At 40.7% G+C, this 21,155-nt stretch overlaps 1 protein-coding gene across 1 annotated transcript in view; it reads right to left on the reverse strand.

The window, feature by feature from the left end:
• Positions 1–480: 480 nt before the first annotated feature.
• LOC140721849 (NACHT, LRR and PYD domains-containing protein 3-like) overlaps positions 481–21,155 on the reverse strand; it is a 43,739-nt gene continuing 23,064 nt past the window's right edge. The window contains exons 5-12 of the mRNA XM_073036654.1: positions 18,501–18,672; positions 18,337–18,402; positions 3,655–5,380; positions 2,473–2,559; positions 2,147–2,317; positions 1,823–1,993; positions 1,498–1,665; positions 481–1,342 (exon numbers count right to left, since the gene is read on the reverse strand). Of these exons, the coding sequence (XP_072892755.1) occupies positions 1,255–1,342; positions 1,498–1,665; positions 1,823–1,993; positions 2,147–2,317; positions 2,473–2,559; positions 3,655–5,380; positions 18,337–18,402; positions 18,501–18,672 (2,649 nt within the window). The 3' untranslated portion in view covers positions 481–1,254. The remainder of the gene's footprint in view (positions 1,343–1,497; positions 1,666–1,822; positions 1,994–2,146; positions 2,318–2,472; positions 2,560–3,654; positions 5,381–18,336; positions 18,403–18,500; positions 18,673–21,155) is intronic.

A 21,155-nucleotide genomic window follows, 5' to 3' on the forward strand; every position in this document is an offset into this window, starting at 1 on the left:
TGTTAATTTCTCTGAGGACCTAATCTGGTCGCAACATGTCAATGCAGCTATAAAGAAAGAAAGGCAGCAGCTATATTTCATTTGGAGTTTGAGGACATTTGGTATGTCGCTTACAAAATTCCTACCAAATGTACCAGATATTCCTACAAATATCCAGAGCATTCTGACTGGATGCATCATGGTCTGGTATGGAGTCACGGGATCATAGTGCACGTGATCAAAGCAAACTGCAGAGAGCTGTTCAATTAGGCAGCTCCATCTTGGATACCAGCCTCCACAGTATCCAGGACATCTTCAAGGAGCGGAGACTTAGGAAGGCGGTGTCTATCATTAAGGACCCCCACCACATAGGACATGCCCTCTTCTCATTGTTACCATCAGAAAGGAGGTACATAAGCCTGAAGACACACACTCAGTGATTCAGGAACAGTTTCTTCCCCATTGTCATACAATTTTTGAATGGACATTCAACCCGTGAACTCTACCTCATTACTTTTTTTATTTCTGCTTTTGCAGAACTTATTTAACAATTTAATATACATATATGTACATACTGTATATATATTTTATTTGTTGTCATGTATTGCATTGTATGCCTATCACAATGTTAACTAATTTCAAGACATACTTATGATCTTAAACCTGATACTGATCATTATGACAAATGTAAATTAAACACAGTGTGAACTTCTAAAGAGTGGAAATAAATAAGCTGCTCCCGACACACTCACAGTCATATACTATTAACTGACTGTTAACAACCAGTGACTAGTTGACTAATCAGTCCCGTTTCTCACCGTCACTCTGCATCTGGGAACCGATGTTTATAAAATCACACTTCAGGGCCGTGTCCGAGATCGCTACTAATCCAGGGTCACTGCCGAGGTATTTGTCAATTTAACATGACTAAACTGACCACACTGCTGAATGTATTATCCTCAGCAGAGTGATTTCCTCACCAGATAATCAATCCTGGCACTGATGTGCCTTACTGAGCTTCGCCCCTGGATGCTTCCTGGCTGCCTAATTTTGCAGGGTCTCCTTCAGGAGGAAATTCGGACCCCAGCATCTGGTAGAATCAGTGTCGTTGGATTTTCAAGACTGTGATTAGACTCTGATGACACAGGTCGGTGGAGCTGCAGTCCATTGGAATGGTTGGATATCAAATTTGGAGTATGGTGATTAAAGGGAATGGCAGGATATCAACCAAACTATCCCCATCCCGAGGGGAGGGATGTTCACAAATTCAGATGTTCACAGGATCACCCTCAGTCCAGGTCTGGATTCCTGCAGAGATATCAATTTCTTCCTCCCAGTCTCACTGAACTGATTCCTCACCAGCCTGAAACAGATGAAAGGATAAAGATGAAATAAACAGATTACACAACTGTGTCAGTAACAGGGGACTGTTTCAACAACACTCACAGAGAAGTGTCAACAGAAAACATGCGGATCCGCTGATATTTTATCACAATGAACATTAACAGAAACTCTCACCAGATCCACTCCAGACTCGGAAGAGTCAGTATAAGGCAACAGAGAGTGGGGATTGACCGGTCTGTGAGCAAGTTCAATCCCAGATCCAGCCCCATCAGTGATTGGTTTGTACTGAGAGCGGAGAGGAGATCATCAGCACCAGAATCTGTTAGACCAACACAGTTCAGCCTGGAGATGAGAGAGAGAGTGAGGGTGAAGGACACAGAGAGACAGGAGACAGTACAAATCCCAAGTGTTTATCAGTAACACAATTACTGATCACATTAATGCTCAGTGTCAGACATCCAGTGACTGTAAACACAATCTCCCACAGTCTGGTACTTACCCCAGTTTCTGTATTTTACACTCCGGGTTCCTCAGAGCTGCAGACACCAGTTTCACTCCTGAATCTCCCAGTTTATTTTTATTCAGGTCCAACCCCATCAGCGATCGGTTTGCAGTGAGTGTGCAGGCAAGATCCTTGGTACCAGAATCTGTGAGACCAACATCAATCAGCCTGCAAATGTAAGACAGAAGGTAAAGGACACAGGTAGACAGGAGACGGTACAAATCCCCAGTGTTTATCAGTAACACAATTACTGATCACATTAATGTTCAGTGTCAGACACCCAGTGACTGTAAACACAATCTCCCACATTCTGGTACTTACACCAGTTTCTGTATTTTACACTCTGGGTTCCTCAGAGCTGCAGACACCAGTTTCACTCCTGAATCTCCCAGTTTATTTCCACTCAAATCTAGCTCCATCAGTGTTTGGTTTGTACTGAGAGCGGAGCCGAGATCTTCGGCACCAGAACCTGTGAGACCGACTCTCTCCAGCCTGGGGATGAGAGAGAGTGAGGGTGAATGACACAGAGAGACAGGAGATGGTACAAATCCCCAGTGTTTATCAGTAACACAATTACTGATCACATTAATGTTCAGTGTCAGACACCCAGTGACTGTAAATACAATCTCCCACAGTTAGGTACTTACCCCAGTTTCTGTATTTTGCACGCCGGGTTCTTCAGAGCCGCAGACACCAGTTTCACTCCCAAATCTCCCAGTTCATTCTGCCCAAGTCTAAACACACAGAGACAAATTCCTGAAGAAAATGATTCAAACCATAGACCTGTGTGAATTTCTCTTCAATTGGCAATTTACCATAGACCTGTGTGAATTTCTCTTCAATTGGCAATTTTAGAAAATACTGAACCCTTCAGTAAAATACCTGATCGGAGTTCCCATCACTGTCAATGTCCTGCACTGACCAGCTCCAGGGTTTTCACCGAACCTCAGTAAGTTAGTTTGTCGGTGTGAACCTACAATCTGCCCATGACTTGTTCCATTCTTGGACGAGTAGAAAAAAGAAGAACATTCCTGGCATGAAAGGACCAGAGAGGCAGTTCTGAAGTGCTTGGAAAAGTACCACAGAGAGGTGGAGTTATGGACAAGAAAATGTCCATGGAAGGACTCCCAACAGAGGGATTTGGAAGAAAGATCCGACGGGAGAAAATAGATGGGAAGGGATGTCCCACAGGAAGAAAGGGGATGTGGGTGATATCAGACAGAAGAAGAGGCTTGGGGAAGAGGATTCCAACAGGAGGATAATAATGGGAAAAGATGATCCTACAATAAGAGGGGATGAGGATACCAGAGACTGTGCGCACAATGGGGCTGGGTATCAGGTCGTGAGCATAGTTGCATGGGTGTACTGATGGTGATAGTCACACACGGGGAAGGGCAAGGGGTGGACAAAATCACAATGGTATTTCTCTCCAGCTCACTGGCACAGTCAGCGAACACACTCTTGTCTTTCACTGAGAGGAGAGTGTGAATTCCAGATGAACCTGTCACAGTCAGTATCAGACTGGGTGTCAGCAACATTGAGATGGAACAGTGTCAATGGACATGTCAGAGGCAGTGAGAAACAGGGGCATTCCTGTGATTTACTACCATTAAACCAAAGGCCATTTTTCACTAATCTGACTATGACTTCAAAAACTCTTCAGAAAGAAATGCAGACTTCTCCTTTCCTTAGGAAATCACTGACCGATCCCCTGGTAATTTCTCACAATTCTTCGCAATCTGATTTACTACAGTGAAAAGCAAATCCATTTACATTGAAACAACATAATGCAAGTTTCACAGTTCATGGTGAGAAATAAATCAAGTTACCCCAACTCCTGGCACTTGTGCAGTTCGGGATCCAGGCGGTGGAACCCTTCACACTGAATGTCGCAGTTCCACAGGTCGAGGTGTTTTATTGTATCACAGAGTCCAATGACATGAGACACGACTGCGCAGTCAATTGGGGTCAGTTGAAATCCACTGAATGAAATTTTTTCCACAGATCCCACTGTGGCCTGAGCCAGCCCATGATTCTGAGATTCAAACAGGCAGTGCAAAGTTTGCAGAAGGCACCGTTTACCAGTTTCACTAGATATGCTTCTAATCTGGCGGGTGAAATTCTCCTTCACCCAGTCAATCACCCGTAATGTTGTCTCGTGAGGAAATGGACCCAGAAACTCCTCCAGGACCTGAGCCGTCATTGGGGAGCACAGACCAGCCACAAAACGGAGAAATACCTCAAATCGCCCATCTGTCATGTTGTTGGCTTCAGAGAGGAATTTCAGGATATCCCCAGGATGTAGATTCAGGAATTGTGCCACTGCAGCTACAAACTCTTGGATGGTGAGGTGTGGGAATGTGTATACCACACAGAGGGGAGAATCCTCTCTTTTCAAGAGTTCTGTCAAGAAATGGGAAGGCTGCAGGTTATAGTTGATCAAATCTCCATCTGTAAACACAAACTTCTTCTGGGACACTCCTGTGAAGGCCATCTGACCAACACTGAGTAACACATCACGGGGGTTCACAGTCTCACAGCCGTGGTTTTTCAGGATGTTGTAAATATAGTAGGAATGTAGTTGGGTGATGGTCTTGGGAACTCGCTGTGGGTCCCAGACTCTTTGTGTGAAGAAGGGGCCCAGTGTCAGAGCGAGGATCCAGCAGTAGGACGGGTTGTAGCTCATGGTGTACAGGATCTCGTTCTCTTTCACATGTTTGAAAACAGCTGCTGCCACCGTCTGATCTTCAAAATGCTTGATAAAATATTCCTTCCGTTCCTCACCAATAAATCCCACGATTTCAGCCCAGACACTGATATCTGCCTTTTCCAATAAATGTAACGCAGTGGGGTGGGTAGTCACCAGCACTGAACACCCTGGGAGCAACTTGCCCTGGATTAAACTGTACACAATGTCAGACACTTCACACCACCACTCGGGATCTGGGCACTGGTGCTTGGGTTCTGTGTCTCTCCGACTGTCAGAAAAATCGATTTTATGTTTGAATTCATCCAGACCATCGAATATAAACAGCAATCCCTCTGGATTCTTCCAGACCTCTCTCAGGAAATTCCCAAAGTAAGGATACTGAACCAGAACCAGTTCCCTCAGGTTTATTCTGCAGGTAATCGAGTTTAAATCCCGGAATTTGAAACTGAAAACAAACTGGAACCGTTGGTATATTTTCCCCGTTGCCCAGTCATAAACAATCTTTTTTACCATTGTTGACTTCCCAATCCCTAGGACTCCGGCCACTGCTGCTGAACTCCCAGATTTGGATTTACTCCGGGAAAAGCTGCTCTGGAACAACTGATCAGTCCAGATTTTTTCCAGCTCTCTGCAGAGTTGTTTCTCTCTCCACTCCTGGTGGCCTTTGCCTCTTGCCAGCAGTTCAGGTTCCACCAGCCTCCAATGTCGAACATTAGAAATGACCGTGAGCTCAGTGTATTGATCAACCAGCTGGAAAACCTTCACCTTCTCCCTCATCAGGATCGTGTTCACTCTCAGTGTTTCAGTTTGTGACCGCAGAGCCTCCTTGTGTTTCTGTTGAACATCTTCCATGGAAACAGAGAACATGGTCAAAATGTTAAATAGCTCAACTGGCAAAGAACTTTATAACTGCATTTCAATATTCAGTGTTTGAGATTACATGAATTAATTCAATGCTACCACAAATATGTAAATATAAATATATAAAGCGGAAGCAGGTGGCTAAATTCAATGTAGGTCCCTTGTATGACGAGAAAGGGAAAATTATATTGGGTGACAATGAATTGCCTGAGGCAATGAACGACTATTTTGTGTCAGTCTTCATGGTGGAAGACACGTTTAATAAGCCAAAGAAGGATGTTACGGACAAAATGGGAGGTGAGGACATTGATAAGATCACTGTCACTTAAGAGTTAGTGAATAGCAAACTAGAGGACCTGATGTTGATCAGTGCCTGGTCCTGTTGGGATGAATCCCAGGGTGCTGAAGGAATTAGCGGAGGTTATAGAAGACGGGTTGGTAATCATTTATCAAAACCCTTTAAACTCTGGACAGGTCCCAGCGGATTGGAAGACAACAAATGTCACGCCACTTTTTTTTAAAAAAGGATGTAGGCAAAAGGATGTGGGCAACTATAATCCAGTTAGCTTAACATCAGTAGTTGGGAAAATGTTTGATGCTCTCATTAAGGAAGAAATAGTGAAACATTTAGAAAGGAGTGCTTCCATTAGACAGATGCAGCATGGATTCAGAAAGGGCAGGTCCTGTTCGACTCTTACTGGATTTCTTTGAGGACATTCAGCATGGACTAGAAGGGTCAAGATTGCCTGTTTCCATGCTGTAATTGTTATATGGCTATACACAATGATTGCAGTGGATAGAGGAGAACAGCTGGATTTCATATAATTGGATTTCCAGAAGGCGTTTAATAAGGTGCCGCACAACAAACTTATTAATAAGACATGGATGCATGGAGTCGGAGGAAGTGCATTGGCATGAATAGTGGATTGGCTAACCAATAGAAGGCAGATAGTTGGTATAAATGGGTATTTCTCCAGTTGGCAGACTGTGGTGAGTGGGGTGCTGCAGGGGTCAGTGCTGGGCCCACAGCTGTTTACCATTTACATTGATAATTTGAAAGAGGGGACTGAGTACAGCGTAGCAAAATTTGCTGATGACACTAAACTGAGTGGAAAAACAAATTGTACAGAGGATGTGGAGAGTCTGCAGAGGGATATAGATAGGTTAAATGAGTAGGCCAAGGTCTGGCAGATGGAATACAATGTTGGTAAATGTGAGATCATCCACTTTGGAAGGAATAATAGAAGAACAGTTTATTATTTAAATGGTGATAGATTGCAGCATGCTGTTCTGCAGAGAAACTTGGGAGTGCTTCTGCATGAATCGCAAAAATTTGGCTTGCAGGTACAACAGGTTATTAATACGGCAAACAGAATGCTGGCCTTTATTGCTAGAGGGAATGAATTCAACAGCAGGGAGGTCATGCTGAAACTATACAGGATACTGGTGAGGCTGCACCTGGAGTTTTGCTCTCCATACTTGAGGAAGGATATACTGGCTTTGCAGGCAGTTCAGAGGAGGTTCACCCGGTTGATTCCAGAGGTTGAAGGGGTTAACCTGTGAGGAGATATTGAGTTGCATGTGACTATACTTCCTGGAGCTCAGAAGAATAAGAGGGAATCTTATAGAAAAATACAAAATTTTGAAAGGGATAGATAAGATAGAAGTAGGAAAGTTGTTTCCCTTGGTAAGTGAGACAAGAACTTGGGGACATTGCCTCAAGATTCAGGGGAGAAGATTTAGGACGGAGATGAAGAAAGACTGTTTTTTTTTCCCCAGAGAGTGATGAGTCTGTGGAATTCTCTGCCCAGGGAAGCAGTTGAAGCCTCTTCACTAAGTATATTTAAGAAACAGTTAGATAGATTTTTACACAGTGGGGGAATTAAGGGTTATAGGGAAAATGTAGGTAGACGGAGCTGAGTTTACAGACAGATCAGCCATGATCTTATTGAAAGGCGGGCAGGCTGGATGGGCTGAATGGCCTACTCCTGCTCCTATTTCTTATGTTCTTATGGATATTAGGACAGAGAGTAAAATTCTTTTCACAGACACCGGAACTGACAATGATGGATATCCCAGAAAATGTCCAGTCCTCATTTTCTGGTTCCAGTTACTTGTGATGGTGAACATTCTCCTGATATCCTATTGCAATCCTGACTGCACTCCCGTTACAACAACATTTCACTATATCTAAAGCATTGTTTGCATCATGAGCAGATGATGTTAATGCTGATCTGGTGTGGAAATATGGAGAGCGGTACACTGTGCATTTTGGCAAAGCTGCACACTGGGGAGTCACAGGTGTCCACTGCTCTTGCATCAAAACAAGCGCTGAATATGCGTGAAATACTCAAGTCGGGCAGTATCTGTGCAGAGAATCACAGTGATGTTTCGGATAAATAGCCCATCAGAATGACAAGAAAGTAAACGGGTAAATTTCAGTTGCAGTGTTTGAGTAAAGGTGGAGAAAGGAAATGAACCTCCATGAATGGGAGAGACGAGAAGCATCTCAGTGGAGAGCTTAGTGAAGTTTTGGCAACTGTTACTGAACAGGGGTGTACAGGGACGCTGTATTATTAACAGCAATAATTTGGTAAATTGGTTTATTCTTGTCACATGTACCGAGGTAAAATTGAAAACTTTTCCGCATGCAATCCAAATAGATGATGTCATCACATCAGTGCAATGAGGCCGTACAAGGGAAAAGAGAACAGAAGAGTACAGGGAAACAGTGTTGCGGTTGCTGAGAAAAATGCAGTGCAGGCAGACAGTAAGGTACAAGGCCAAAAGATTATTAGACGATCAGAGTTTTGTTGAACCACTCTACTAAACTGTAGAGTTCAGCACCTAAAACTACAGTTCTGGACAAAACTCCCTATATATAACTAGGGAGCCACAGACATATTCTTCTACTACGTAACGGTTGCAGACACAGGCTGTCAGTTTTAAACATCAGTGCAAAACATGTTATTGAATCTTAATTTTTTCTTTTATTTTCTAGTTTTCACTTTATGTCATTGTAGTGCAGATTGGATGACACCGTCAGGATGAATAGTGCTTCATAAATTGGTTATTATTTATTTTTCTAAGCTCAAACTGATATAACCTAAGGTACAGGCAAGACAACCACAATCATCTCTCAATTGATAGGAAATTTCGGAATAGTCTAGTTGTGTTTCTTATTGTGGCTTTCTGAGGGTTTAGCTATATATGGCTTTGCAGGCCAAACTGTTTAATATTATTGTGTAATGCATTAGGTATGGTACAATGGTAGATATTACTATTGGGAAATGGTATATACTGTTCATATTCTACTGTCTTTCAATTTCTTTCTTTTAATTCAGATTATTTCTGCTAATTTTCTTTAATTTATTTCTATATGTTATGTGTCTTGTTACTTCTTATCGGAATTGCATTTGCTTGCATGAAACGCTGAATCCTGTTTCCACTGATGAAAACATATCAGACTGTTGTCTAATTTATTTGTCTCTTAATCCTCTTACTCTTTCTGTCCTAGATAGTGTTCATTTCAATGTGTTCAAATGTACTTGGTGTTTTTGTTTAATTTGTCATTTCAGTGCTTATTTTCCAGTTTAACATTTCCAGGTTGGTTTCAGACCAATATAATATGCCAAAAGAAATTCTAGAGGTGTGAGTGAGAAGCTATCCAGAATTGATTGGAAAAAAACACTGACAGGGATGACAACAGAGCAGCAATGGCTGGAATTTCTGGAAGCAATTCAGAAGGCACAGGATATATACATCCAAAATAGGAAGATATATTCTAAAGCAAGATGACACAACAGTGCCTAACACGGGAAGTCAAAGCCAAGGAAATGGCATATAACAGCAAAAAATACTAGGAAGCTGGAGGAGTGGGAAGCTCTTAAATACCAATGGAAAGCAACTAAAACGTCATTAGGAAGGTAAAGATGGAATATGCAAATAAGCTAGCCAATAATATTAAAGAGTATACATAAAGTGTAAGAGAGGAAAGAGTGGATAAAGGATCACAAGAAAACAATGCTGAAGAGGTAGTAATGGCATCAAGGAAATGGTGGACGAACTGAAGAATTCTGTATCAGTCTTCACTGTGGAAGACACTCGCAGTATGGTGGAAGTTCTAGGTGTTCAGGGATCATGAAATGTGTGAAGTTACCATTACTAGAGAGAAGGCTATCTAGAAACTGAAAGATCTGAAGGGAAATAAGTCACATGGACCAGATGGTGTACACCCCAGTGTTCTGAAAGTGGTGAAGTGGCTGAAGAGATTGTAGAGACATTAGGAATGATCTTTCAAGACTCATTATATTCTGGAATGCTTCAGGAAGACTTGAAAATCACAAATATCACTTCACTCTTCAAGAAGGGTGAACGGCCGAAGAAAAGATTATTTATAGGTTAGACAGTTTGACTGCAGTGGTTGGGATGATGATGGAGTCGGTTACTAAGTACGGGGCTTTGAGGCACATGATAAAATAAACTATAGTCAGCTTTGCTTCCTCAAGAGAGAATCTTGCCTGACAAATCTGTTGGAATTCTTTGAAGAACTAACAAGCAGGAGAGGCAATGGACATTCAGTTGATGTTGTGTACTTAGATTTTCAGAAAGCCTTTTACAATTGTCACAGGCGAGGCTGCATATCAAGCTATGAGCCCATGGTATTACAGGAATCATTGTGGTATGGATAAAGCAGTGGCTGACTGGCAGGAGGTAAACAATGGGAATAAAGGGAGTCTTTTCTGGTTGGCTACCACTGAATAATGATATTCAACTGGGGGCTGTGGTGGGATCGAATATTTTTATGTTGTTTATTAATGGAATTTATGGCTTTGTTGGAAAATTTGCAGATGATATGAAGTCAAATAAACGGGTAGGTAATAGGTTACAGAAGGACGTATACAGATTTGGAGAATTGGGAATGAAGTGGCAGATGGAATGCAGTGTCAAGAGGCCTGTGGTCATGCACTTTGGTAGAAGTCAAGAGGTTGACTATTTGGTAAATAGAGAGAAATACAAAAATCTGAGATTAAAAGGGATTTGGGAGTCCTTGTACGGGATTTTTTAATGTTAATTTGCAGGTTACATCTGTGATGAGGAAGGCAAATGCAATGTCAGTATTCATTTCAGGAGAAGTGGAATGTAAAAGCAAGAATGTAATTTGAGACTTTATAAAGCACTGGTGAAGCCTCACTTGAAGTATTGTGAGCAGATTTGGGCCCCTTATCTTAGAAAGAACATGTTGACTCTCAAAGGGTATTTCACATTTAAAGATGTCTTGCAGGGCATTGTGTATCTCCCTCCAATAGTTTTTGATAACAGGGCAGTCCCAAAAAATATGATAATGATTTGCATTTTGATTTCCACAATTTCTCCAGCAAACAGGGAGGTTACTATCATAATGGGATTTCTGAGAGGGTGTAATAAAATATCTTATCAAGTTTTTCCATCCAAACTACCTCCATTTCTGTGAACTGCTACACTTCCATTGATATCTCCTTATTGTTGTCCATTCTTCCTCAGATATAATTATCCCTCCTTCCTTCTCCCATTTTGTTTTAATGTATGAAGTCGAATGTGTTTTAAGATTTGACAACCCCTTATACATGCTTGAAATGATTCTACTACCATTATCTGAATTATATGCTTTTCTAACAAGTTCTATCAAGCATGTATTTGCCTTGGTTACATTTTTCAGCATCTTATTAACATATTGTCACATCTGTAAATACCGATAAAATCTTGTTTTTCTAATAAGTGTTTCTCTTTAAGCATTTCAAAACTGAACATTGTTCCTTCTTTCATTATGTTGCAAAGAACTGTTATTCCTTTAGCTGTCCAGTCCTTAAAACTAGCATCTAATTTATTTGGTGTAAAATCAGTCATATGCACACCATTTAAGAATCTCCCTCTAAATTATATTCTTTTATAGTAGTTTTCCATATTTTAAGAGTCAATTTCACCCATGGGTTATCAATAGTATTTATGTACCTTTGCAGGTTGTTATCAGACAAAATTGCTTGTATGGGGACGGGAAGTACCCACTCCTTAATGGTTTTCCTTTGAGTGTCATATAATGGGTTGCACCAACACATTGCAGCTCCAAACTGTGCTGCAAAATAATAATCTCTAAGAGAAGGCAAGCCCCATCCCCCCTTTTCCTTTGCTAATTGCAAAGTTTTGAGATGAACTCTAGGCTTTTTACCCTGCCAAATATACCTTGATAGCATCTTGTTCCATTCATTGAATTGATTTTGATTAATCTCTATCAGTAGGGTCTGAAAGAGATATAACAGTCTGAGCAGACCATATATTTTGGATATATATCTCAAGAATGGTTGAAAAGAGATAAATATTTAATGAATATACTGTTGGTGGCTGGTAAAAAGACTCTTACTAGGAAATGGTTATCACAGGAGAGCCCAACTTTAAATACATGTATGGAAATTATAATGGACATTTACAAAATGGAGAAGATAACAGCATCTGTTAACCATAAGCTGGAACAATTTGATTCATACTGGGAAAAATGGTTTAACTACATAATGCTTCATAGGCCTGATTTTATTCTCAGAAATCAATGAAGCTGTTGTAAAAAAACCAAAATCACTCCCTACTTGTACATAGTTCTTTCCTTTTGGTTATTTTTTCTTCCCACTCTTTTCTATAAGTGTATACCTCAGATAAATACTTTGTGGAGATTTGTGATGTATATGATTATATGATATACATGTACAATGTCTGAAATACATCTTATGGAAATGTTTGTTTGATGATGAACTTCAATATAAAAAATAAATTACAAATGAAAAAAGAAAGAAAGAAGATGCTGAAACTGGAAAGGGTTCAAAGGGAGATAAAAAAATGACTCCAGGTAGGGACATGTTCGGCCCAGCTTTGTGGGCTGAAGGGCCCATATTGTGCTGTATCTTTTCTATGTTTCTATGTTTTTATGATTAAATGGCTCATCGTATGGTGCTTGCCGCTTGATGACGCCAGGCCTGTATTCACTTGATTTCAGAAGAAACAGCAGAGACCTGATTGAATATCTCGAGTGGTGAAAGTCCTTGATAGAGAGGATGTGGAGAGCGTGTTTCTTATGGTAGGAGAGACAAAGACCAGAGGACGCAGCCTAAGGATAGAGGGGTATCCTTTTAAAACAGAGATGAGAAGGGATTTCCTTACTCAGAAAATAGTGAATCTGTGGAATTTGTTGCCAAGGGCAGCTGTGTAGGCCAATTATATTTAATGCAGAGCTAGACAGATTCTTGATTGGTCAGGGCATGAAGGGATATGATGCGAGGAGAGCCAGGAAATTGGTTCTGACAGGAAAAATGAAGCAGTCACGATGAAATGGCAAAGCAGACTCGTTGGGCCAAATGGCCTAATTTTGCTCCAAAATATTATGGTCTTATGGTCCTATATCTAATGAGGGGGAAGTCAGTGCTTTGAAGGAGCTTAGTGTGTTTACAATTTTCTGCAGCTTACTTTGATCCTGTGCAGTGTCACGCATCTAACATCTCAATACTAGACAGTGATGCAGCCTGTCAGAATGCTCTCCACGTCACACCTTTAGAAATTTGCGACTGTCTTTGGGGACATACCAAATCTCCTCAAACTCCTAATGGAATGTAGCTGCTGTTTAGTCTTCTTTATAGTTGAATGGATATGTTGGGATCAGGTAAGATCCTCAGAGATCTTGACACCTGTCTGGGGACATTGGTGTGCTCCCATATCTTACCATTTCTGAAGTTCACAATCAATTCTCTTGTCCTACTGACATTGTGCTCAAGATTGTTGCTGCAACACCACTCAACTGGCTGAAATATCTTGCTCCTATACGCCCTTTCATCACCATCTGAAATTCTGACAATAATAGTTGTGTCATCGGCAGAGTTATAGATGACTAGCACACAATCATGCTTGCAGAGAGCAAAGAGCAGTGGGATAAGCACACATCATTGAGATGCACCAGATTTGATTATCAGCGAAGTGGAAATATTATTTCCAGTCAGCACAGACAGTGGTCTTCTCGTGAGGAACTCAAGGATCCATTTGCAGTGGGAGGTACAGCAGCCCAGGGTTTGGAGCTTTTTTTCATACCTGTTCAAATGATCTAGTTAAACAGCGATCTGAAATAAGTATTGTGGTCCTTCAGGTGATTAAAGGCTGCGGAAGAGCCAATGAAATCGCATCCTCTGTAGGCAAATAGTGGCAACATGCAAATTACATTGGGTCCATGTCCTCGCTGAGGCAGGGGTTGATTCAAGCCATAGTCAATCTCTGAAAGTTCTTCATTGAGCAACTGAGTGCTACATGATAAACGTCATTAAGGCATCTCATTCTGTTCTTCTTGGACACTGGTAAGATTTTGCCCTTTTGAAGTAGGTGGGAACTTAGAACTGGAGCAATAAGATCTTGAAAATATTTTTGAACAGGCACGCCAGTTGAATGACACAGATTTTCAGAACTCTACCAGGTACAGCTCCATCAGTGTCTGTCCTCTTGCAAGTATTTACCCTATTGAAAGACCTTCTGACATTGGCCTCCGAGACAGAGGTCAGAGGGTCAGTGGGTGCTGTCCAGATTCTCATAGCAATAGTTGTATTTTCTCTTTCACAGTGAACATAAAATAATTTAATCCCCTCTGGGAGCGAAGCATCTCCACAATTCATTGTATAAGCTTGTGCTTTGTAGGAAATGAAGGCCTGCAAACACTGCCAGAGTTGATGTGCAACCAATTACATCTCGAACTTCAATCAGAATTGTTCTTTTTCTCTTGTGATAATCCTTAATGCCATACCTGGCCTTCTAGTACAGTCCTGGATTACCAGACTTTCATGCCACAGATCGAGTCCTTCCTTAGCAGAGTATGAATCCCCTGGTTCATTCAAGGCTTTTGATTCAGCTATTCAGCATGGAGTCAATGACAACTGGAGCATATTCATTCAGTCTTGAAGATGAATTGCTGAATACAGTCCAATCTATGGACTCAAAGTTGCCTTGTAGGTGCTCTTGTGTCTCCCTTATCTATACATTGGTCTCTGCTACTGGTGTTGTGGTCTTCAGTCTCTACCTATACCCAGAAGGTGATCAGACTTTTCAAAGTACAGTTGTAGGATGGCACAGTAAGTGCTCATGATGGTATTATCAAAGTGGCCCCATCTGTTGCTTCCTCTGGTTCCGCAAGTGATGCGATGGTTATAATTATTTAGAGACTTTTTCAAGATGGTCCGGTAAAAGTCCCCCAAGATGATGGTGAAAAACATCAGGGTGTTCTGTTTAGTGATGCCTGCCAATTCCATAGCCCCACTCATTAGAGACTGTTGAACACTGGCCTGTGGTTGGCTCTGCACCGCTTCCAAGGTGCTGGCTGAAAAATCCCACAGGAGGTAAAATGGAGGATAGTTGACCACAAGATGTTCCAGGTCCAATGAGCAGGACTGGGATAGAACTGTCAGGTTTGTGCACCACCAGGAGTTACTAACGAAGCATGCTTCAACTTCTCTGCCTTTGAAAGACTAACCAGTTCCATCTTGGCAGCAAATGTGAAGTCAGCGAGCTGTATCACTTTATCTAGAATGACGGTGATATCCAAGTCTCCCTAACGCTTAAGAACACAATTGTCCTGGAAATCCCTCTGGTCTAGCAATCATGCTCTGAGATCCTTGGTGTTATTTACCAGACACTGTATATCTGCCAGCAGAATAGTCTGTAATGGAACCCCCTTTCTTTAAATGAACACACATTTTAATCCAGCACAGCATCATCTCTTCTGTTGTCATAAAGGTGAAACGCTCTAGCAACATTCATTTTCTTTGAGTAGCAATAGAGATTTTAATCACCTTAAGATGATGTCACTTATTGCATTAGGCAAGGGTTTAGCTGTGGATTCTAGCAACATAACATGGGAATATTTGATGACTTCCATCAGGGCTGCTCACATGAGTTGACTTCTTAATGGTACTACATAATCTGTTGAATGCTCTGCACTTATAAAGTCTAAAGCTGATTTTTGTATCTTTTGAAAATACCTCTATTATTTGAATTTCTTGCTTTACCTTTATTGATGGAGAGTATAATTTTAATTCATCCATGCCTGTTGTAATGTGCAAGGTGCATCAAGTTGTAACTTGTTTGTTTCTTTTTGCTAATTTGACAACTATTTTCTTGCACAATTCAGTAAGTTAGAGGGCCGGTTTAAAACCAGGCAAAATCACCATGGGTTAAGAGAGTCGCCCTGAGAATTGTCTCTGGTTATTTTGATAGCAGTGTTTGTTCTTTTTTGGTTGTGAATAGTCAGAGTGATTACAGCACACCAATGCTTCATCAAAAATATTGTGTGAATTTCACAAGTGTCCGGTGTATTTGTGTACATTATGAACTCTATTAATCATGAGTGTTGGACAGAATCAAATGCTTTTGGTAGTCAATGTAACAAAGTGTATGATTTTCGCTTTTCCTCTTGGCTTGATTTAAAATTTCATAATCTGTTCTCAGTTTTTCTTTACAGCCTTTCATGCTCTTTCTGCATACTTTCTGCTCGTAGCAAGTATATGGAAGTTATCTAAATGTATGGTGATTAATAGCGAGTTGCATGATGCTACAACTTCATATTTAGCTTGTAAACAATAGGAGGTGATTTTGACCGGTCATTAGTGATTTCTCCTTTAGGTAAGATATATGTCTTACCTTATTATTAAAAAATAATAACTACTAAAATAATTATTATGACCTCACCTCTTTCAAGTATGGACTTTGATTAAATATTAAACAGTGGATGTTACGAATGTTTAATCCAACAGGAGGACACATCCTTCCCACCCCCTTCACATGTACCCTATTAAGATGTCTGAATATCTTATGTTTCACTCAAATCTACTCTAAAATGCCCAAACTCCAGTCAGTATAAACTCAGTCTTCCTTCTTAAATCAGATCAATAAAAATCCAGAATGGTCATTCACTGTGTTGTTTTATGCCAGTATGTACAGCTATCAGAATACGACATATTATATCTAATAAATGCCATAAAATATGTTGTTGTTGGCACCACTAGAGTGCAAGACATAAAAAAACTAGTATAATTTACAATAAGAAATAAAAGATCTAAAATAGAGCAAAAGAGTTCACGTTCATGGACTGTTCAGAGATCTAACATAGAGAGAAAGCTGCTCTTGAATTAGTTTGCATCAATCGCAAAACATGGAAAGAAACCCATCTTAACAACATGCACAAAAAATTCAATGTAATGAAACACTGTAAACAATGTAATGAAAAATGTAAAGAAGTGCAATATAAATAATAGTTGAACAAACCAATTAATGAGATGCTCAGTTTTTTTTTTACAGGGTGTTGCTGAAGGATTGGTAGTGCTGACATTGAGGGAAACTCCCAGCTCTTTTTCAATGAAATATCTTTTCACACTTATGGAGAAAAGAGTTGAGTCTTTGCCTTGCATTTCATTTGAAGCACTTAACCTCTTCAGGACTCATGCTAACAGGTTCAGAACCTCTTAAACAACAATTCTTCAAACAGAGGGATAACTTCACTTGCCTCATCAATCACTGAACTGTTTCCACAGCCTATGGAACCGTTTATTTATTTATTATTATGTATTTCTTCTGTATTTGCACAGTTTGTTGTCTCTTGCAGACTGGTTGTCCAACCTGTTAGGTGCAGTCTTTGACTGGTCCTATTATGTTTGTTGTTTTTATTGAGTATGCCAGGAATAAAACGTATCTCAGGATTGCATAGAGTGACATATATGTACATTGATAATAAATTTACTTTGGATTTTCATTATTATTATTATTATTAGTACTATTAATAAGATCCCATCTTAAAATAGAATGTGACCATTTAATAGTCCTATAAATGCAGAATTAAAGTTGTCCTTGATCCAGATGGTACATACTTTCAGGCTTATGTATCTTCTCCCCAATGGAGAAGAGAGAATATATGAATTTGATTAGGGTCAAACAGCAAGTCGAACCCCTGCCCCCGCAGCAATTCCTCTGAAATTTACCTTTCAAATCATTCTACACTTACCCTCACTGGCACATGTCATAGGCAGCAATCCTGATATTACTACCCTAGATGTCCTGATTTTCAACTTTCTACCTAGCTCCCTAAAATCTCTCTTCAGTACCTCTCAACTTTCCTCTTGTATCATTTGTGCCAATTTGTATGAAAACTTCTGGCTGCTTTAGAATGTTATGGACCCATTCTGAGACATTCTTGACTCTGACATTTGGGAGGCAACATACCATCTCTGTTGTGCCCACAATAACTCATCTCTTTTCCTCTGCCTATGGAATCTCATATCACCACTGTAGTCCTCTTCATCTCATCTCTTCTGAGCCACAACACCAGACTCAGTCCCAGAAACCCGGTGACTGATGCTCTCTGCTGGTTAGACTTCCTCTTCAACTGTATCTAAATTGGTATACATAATATAGAGTGCAAAGGACACAAGTGTACTCTGCACTGGCTGCGCATTTTCTTTTACAGAGTCACCCAGCTCCCTGTCTCTTGTAACTTCCTGGCAGCTCCTATCTATCACCTCCTCATTCTCCCGTATTCTCCTGAGCCAAATGTCCTCAAGCTGCAACTCCAGAGCTGTAGCCTGGTGCACCTGGTGCTGATGTGATTATCCACAAGACTGGAGGTCTCCCAGAACTCTCACATCTCAGCACAGTACAAACTACTGCCATTAGAGCTATTTTAACCCTATACCTATGCTCTAACAGATGAGGAATGAAGAATTAAGAACAAAAACAGAAGTGTACCAGATACTTCCCCGACCCCAAGCCTGACGACCCAAAGCTACTTCAAACTCTGACCAACTCACAGCAGTGGTGGCCTCAAGAATGATCTTTTAAATCATAAAAAAAGATGAAGTATAAGGAACTGATCCAAGACTGTACATATATCACTCACCTATCAGCTGAGTGGGTAACTCAGATAACCCTTGGGCGATGTCCATGTATTCCTGTGGATCAGGGCCTGTTTAAAACAAAAAGCTTTCATGAAAACTGAGTTAATTTAATTTAAACTGTTATATTTCAATGTGCCTTTCTGTTCTATATGTGGCTTTAACATACCAAGCTCCTCTATTTCCTTCAGTATTCTGTCCAGCTTCGGTAACATAATCCTCATTTTCACAAAGGATTCCCACATTTCCCTCCGGGCCCGGGAGCCTTTGCCCATCACCAGACTGAGGAAGCAGCTGGAACTCTCTGCCTGTTTTCCCTTCTCTGTCAGTTCAGTGACCTTCTATGAAAGGGAAACAATAAATTTATTGTAGAGCAGACAGAACGACATGGAGATTTTTCACATGAACTTGTCAGCTCCTGTTGATTTAATAGGAATTGAACAATTCAAGAATTACTATTTGACATGTTAGATATTTTATTTTGGCACAACAACTGCTGATATAAAACCCTACACCACAAATTTAACCATATACTCTTAGGATTGGTGCAGGGAAGATCTTTGTGAATGTTATTTTTTCATCCACTGAAAAATTTTCCAGGGACATTCCTGATGGATTCACATTGAGAAAATATTGTGGAAACAAAGCAGAGTAAACTGGCATGTAACAAGAAAAAAAGGGAAGGGAGACCAAGAGACCAAAAAAAAAAGGATTACGGAACCGAATCTCACATACATGGGGGAAAGCTGAATTTTCAGAAGTTGTAATGTAGGTAAGGAGAACAGGACACATTCAGAGTAACAGGCATTCCACGTGGCCTGGGGCTGATATGGGTGGGAATCATATCTGAAAATGTATGTTAGATAACTACCATTACAAATCCACTGTTGACTCTTCATCCCTATTTGTCCCTTCAGAAATAACAATTTATAATTGCTGATGAAGATAAATTACGCAGTGATGAATGGGCACTCCAGGATTAAGTTCCAGTGCTGGTGAAGGAATGGTGAGATTCCCAAAAGTCAGGGTGGGCTGAGAGTTGAAGTGGATGTGCCAGATTGCATATTCACTGCCTTGTTCTGGCCTGATGGATTTGCAGGCTTGGGAGATGCCATCAGTGTTACTGAACTTCTGCATCTGCTACAGATGTCACAAACTGGAGACTGTTTATGATGGAGCAAGCGGTTATTTTGTGGCCAGAACCATCTATACTGCATGATGTTGAGCTTCACGTGTCGATGGAGAAACACGGCAAGGCACACTCATAACTCACATCTTAAAAGTAATGAAGGGATTCACGTAAAACAAGAGACATGCGGCCTCTGCTCTATCCTTCCGTGACAGGCGATGTCCAGTTTCCGGCATCCCCTACCCTCCAGGACATGAATTGAATGAATAGACTTTATTATTTATATCCTTCATATACATCAGTAGTAAAAACCTTTACGTTATGTCTCCATCCAGATGTACGATTTTCAATTTAAAATTAATTTATAGTAAATAGTATGTACAACCGTCAATATAACATAGAAATACAATTTCATTAGCATGAATTAATCAGTCTGATGGCCTGGTGGAAGAAGCTGTCCTGGAGCCTCTTGGCCCTGTCTTTTATGCTATAGTACTGTTTCCCGGACAGTGGCAGCTGGACTGGTTTGTGGTTGGGGTGACTCGGGTCCCCAATGATCCTTCAGGCCCTTTTTACACATTGTCTTTGTAAATATCCTGAATAGTGGGAAGTTCACATTGACGGATGCGCTGGGCAGCCCACACCACTCTCTGCAGAGTCCTGCAATTGAGGGAAGTACAGTTCCTATGCTAGGCAGTGACGCAGCGAGTCAGGATGCTCACAATTGTGTTCCTGTAGAAAGTTCTTAGGATTTAGGGGCCCATACCAGACTTTTTTAACTGTCTGTGGTGAAAGAAGATACCAGAATGGTAGGGCTGAGGATAGGGCAGCTGGCACACAAGTAGATGTAGTGTGTACTGAAACTGAGAGGACGAACATGCATATGATAGGGCAAAATTTCTATCAGTAGGATGAGTTGATTTGAAACATGGGGCAAGATCAAAGAGGGTGATGAATGCAGGACAGAATGTGCAATAATTTAATGCCTGCTGAATAAGAGTTAATGTACACGATCTTGTAGCGATGTTGGAGATCATTACGTATGACATTGCGGGTATCACTGATTGGTGACTGTATGAAGTTCACTGGTGGGTGTTACATCCAAGGATACATATAGTATCAAAAGGATGGGCAGTGGGTAGAGTAAAATAATATTCAAGGTTAAAATAATACTTATGGGATTTCTATACAGCTTTGGAACAATAACCAGAATGTGGGCTACAAATTTCAACGGTAGGTAGAAAGGTGATGCAAAAAGGTAAAGCTAAAATAGTCATGAGAATATCAATATGCAGGTAGCTTTGGAAAATCAGGTTGGGGATGAATCGCAAGCGATGGAATGGAACTTGTAGAATAAATCGAGATGGCTTTTAGAGTAGCATGTGGTTGAGCCCACTAGTGAAAAAGCAGATTTGGATAGAGCTTGTATATTGAACTAAAATAGATTCTGCAGCTTAAGTGTCAACGATCTTTATATAATGGAACTCACCCTGCAGTTTGAGAGGAAGAAGGTAAACCTAGAAGTCGCAGTAGTGGGTGGAGTAAAGGGAGTTACAAAGACCTGAGAGAGGAGCTAGCCAAAGACCTATTTATGCTCCTATGCCTGTTGCAAGAAACACAAGGTTGTTATAGTAGGTGACTTTAACTTTCCACTTGTTGATTGAGAATCCCATATTGTAATATCACTAGATGGGA

The sequence above is a fragment of the Hemitrygon akajei genome, unplaced genomic scaffold (genome assembly GCF_048418815.1).
Source record: "Hemitrygon akajei unplaced genomic scaffold, sHemAka1.3 Scf000063, whole genome shotgun sequence".
NCBI classification, from domain to species: domain Eukaryota; kingdom Metazoa; phylum Chordata; class Chondrichthyes; order Myliobatiformes; family Dasyatidae; genus Hemitrygon; species Hemitrygon akajei.